Source organism: Archocentrus centrarchus, chromosome 17, assembly GCF_007364275.1.
Source record: "Archocentrus centrarchus isolate MPI-CPG fArcCen1 chromosome 17, fArcCen1, whole genome shotgun sequence".
In the NCBI taxonomy this organism is placed as follows: Eukaryota; Metazoa; Chordata; class Actinopteri; order Cichliformes; family Cichlidae; genus Archocentrus; species Archocentrus centrarchus.
Window position 1 is genome coordinate 6,707,542 of NC_044362.1, and position 2,738 is coordinate 6,710,279.

General features: G+C 42.7%; 1 protein-coding gene across 1 annotated transcript; it reads left to right on the plus strand.

The window, feature by feature from the left end:
- The first annotated feature begins 211 nt into the window (after nt 1-211).
- Nucleotides 212-2,524, plus strand: LOC115796009 (transmembrane protein 53-like). The gene is made up of 4 exons (XM_030752190.1): nt 212-289; nt 424-776; nt 987-1,090; nt 1,231-2,524. The coding sequence occupies exons 2-4, from the start codon at nt 722-724 to the stop codon at nt 1,930-1,932; spliced, it is 861 nt and encodes a 286-aa protein (XP_030608050.1). The 5' UTR covers nt 212-289; nt 424-721; the 3' UTR covers nt 1,933-2,524.
- The last annotated feature ends 214 nt before the right edge of the window (nt 2,525-2,738 follow it).

The following is a 2,738-nucleotide window of genomic DNA, read 5'->3' on the forward strand; positions in this document are numbered from 1 at the left end:
TTTTTTGCAGAATGATTATTTTTAGTTTTGATAATTGATGTACAATTTGCCCAAAACACAATGTGCAGTGAAGTGTTTTGCTTCCTTTGCTAAAGGAGTGATTCTAAAAGAATCCTCTACCACTGCCCATTGTCAGCTAACAATAAGTCATTTTGGTAATATAGAAGATTTTTATTTAACTATACAAGTAATAATATTTTACGATTCTTCAGCCAGGAATGAGTGCAGAAAGGTGAAGACGTCCATAAAGAGTGCAACAAGCTGCAAGGAGGCTGTCAGCATAAAAACAGTAGGTTTAATGTGGTCCAACTTGTCTTGTTAATCAGTGGAAGAAGATGTTTATGTGTGTGGTGGTGGTGGGGGGGTCTGTCTCTGCTTGACTTTTTCTAAAAGTCACTGCACACTATTTTATTTATTTAAAAGCCGACTCTGAAGAGCAGTGACGCCTGGCATACGGAAGAGGGCGGTAACGGGCAGCAACGTGAGCTTGACGCTCCTGCACAAAGCACAGAAGAAGAAGAAACGCCCCGGTCGGGAGGAAGGAGTATACGTGTGTGGAGGAGCTGGTGACAGTCCGTGGAGCTGTTATGTGCGTGTCTCATTTGTTGCATGCAGGCTTTACCTCGGCGCGCTGTTGCACGGTTCCCATCGTTTTCTGTAACGGCCAAATGAGTCAGACAGTAACGGTCGAGCACCGCAGCTGATACTCTATCGTTCAGAAATGGCAGCCGATGAAATCGACTACAACATCGTGTTTCCAGATGCGGGGACATCGGGTGAGCCACCGTCCATTGTACTGTATGCTCATCCCTCTGCTAGCATAGCTTACATGCTAATTGTGTGTTACAAAGAAAAACGCCTTCATGTGTTTTTTCTGATAACTGTTAGCTTGGATAGTTGAGCTAGTTTAGCCTAGCTTGCTGTGACTGTTCTCCTAACACGGGTTTCTTTATTTTTTCTTTATTAATCGTGTGCCTTGCTTTCAGAGAGACACTGGCAGGGGACAAAGGAGCCAGTTGTGATACTATTGGGCTGGGCTGGATGCAAAGACAAGCACCTCTCCAAATACAGCTCCATCTACAATGAACAGGTTCAAACTATATGATGCAAGCTACTCACCTGTTCTGTCATCCCATTTATGAGCACTGCATCATTATAAAGGCTGCACAAGACTGGCCAGTATTTCATACATCCCCTTTTCTCTCTTGTCTTTATATCCTTTGCTTTCAGGGCTGTGTCACCATCCGCTATACAGCGCCTTTAAAGACGGTCTTCATCTCGGAGTCATTTGGATACAAGGAGCTGAGAAGCACGGCTCTCAAACTGCTGGAGATCCTCTATGACTATGAGGTGGAGAACAGTCCTGTTTTCTTTCACACGTTCAGCAATGGCGGCTTCATGCTGTACCGTTACATTGTAGAGCTGCTGCACAACGACAGACAGTTCAGTTCGCTGTCTGTCGTTGGGGCCGTCGTGGACAGCGCCCCGGGTAGCGGGAACGTCCGTGGGGCTCTACGTGCACTGACAGCCACCTTAGGCCCCAAAATAAATCCAGTTTTAAGGTACATCCTCCTAGTGCTTTTTGCTGTGACTGTTTTCCTTTTGCGAATTGTGCTATACCCCTTGACCAAGTACATTCACAAGAACCACTATGATGCCGTGCAGGACAGGCCGCCTGCCTGGCCTCATTTCTTCCTGTACTCCAGAGATGACCAGGTGATAAGGCACAGGGATGTTGAGGTTTTTTTGGAGACTTTGAAGCAGAAAGGCATCCCTGTGGACAGTTTTGATTTTGTCTCCAGCCCCCATGTTGGCCATTTCCGGGATTTTCCTGAGCAGTACGCTCTCAAGTGCCACGACTTCCTGATTGCCTGCATGAAGGACTTGGAAGAGACTGAAACAAGAAGGAGACGACGTGTCGAAAGTCAGTGAAACTTCTGCAAATCTGTCGTTTGTAGATGATAAAGGGAAGTGAAGAAAATCAGACTGCTTTCAGTGAGACAATGGGGAATGAAATTCTGCCAGTTTATTAACTCACCTGAAGCAGTCCTGTACCACATGAACCTAATAACTAATACAATCCAAAAGGTAGCTATACACTGGAGAATTTGGAGTCATCCTTTAGGAAAATTTAAATGATATTTAATATTGATGTGAAATGTGATGCATTGTAGATTAGCGGTAGTGGTAAGCAGTTTTGAAGTTGAGAAGGCTGGTTGATCTGTATCGCCTATTTATTAAATTTAATATATGTTTTTATGTTCTCATGATTCTATATTGACTAAGAATAGAAGGACGCTTAAAGGGAAGCAAATTTCAAAAGAAGTGATTGTTTTCTTCCCTAATGGAAGTCTGAAAATTGTTACATGGAGTAAATTCCTTTTATTTTAATGTGCAAAAAATTGTAGAATACCCAGCCCTAATATGTGAGTTTTACCATTAATTTAAGGACAAAGTTGATTAACAATGAATGTAAATGTCCTCTACAACTAATGTGTTCTTTTTAACTGACGTGCCTTCAATAAACCTGAATGCTCAGAACAGTATGCTGGTCGGATTCTTTCTAAGATGCCTCTTCATGCAGCATGACAATGGATTTATTTGTCTATTGGATAAAGACAATGTGTCCTAATTGTATCTGGCATGTCATAAAGCATTGTGCTAACATTGTGTGAGTGAGTTTAGTTGAGTCAGTAATGATTACAGTGACTCCGATAGCTCGACCTTTTTTTTTTTTT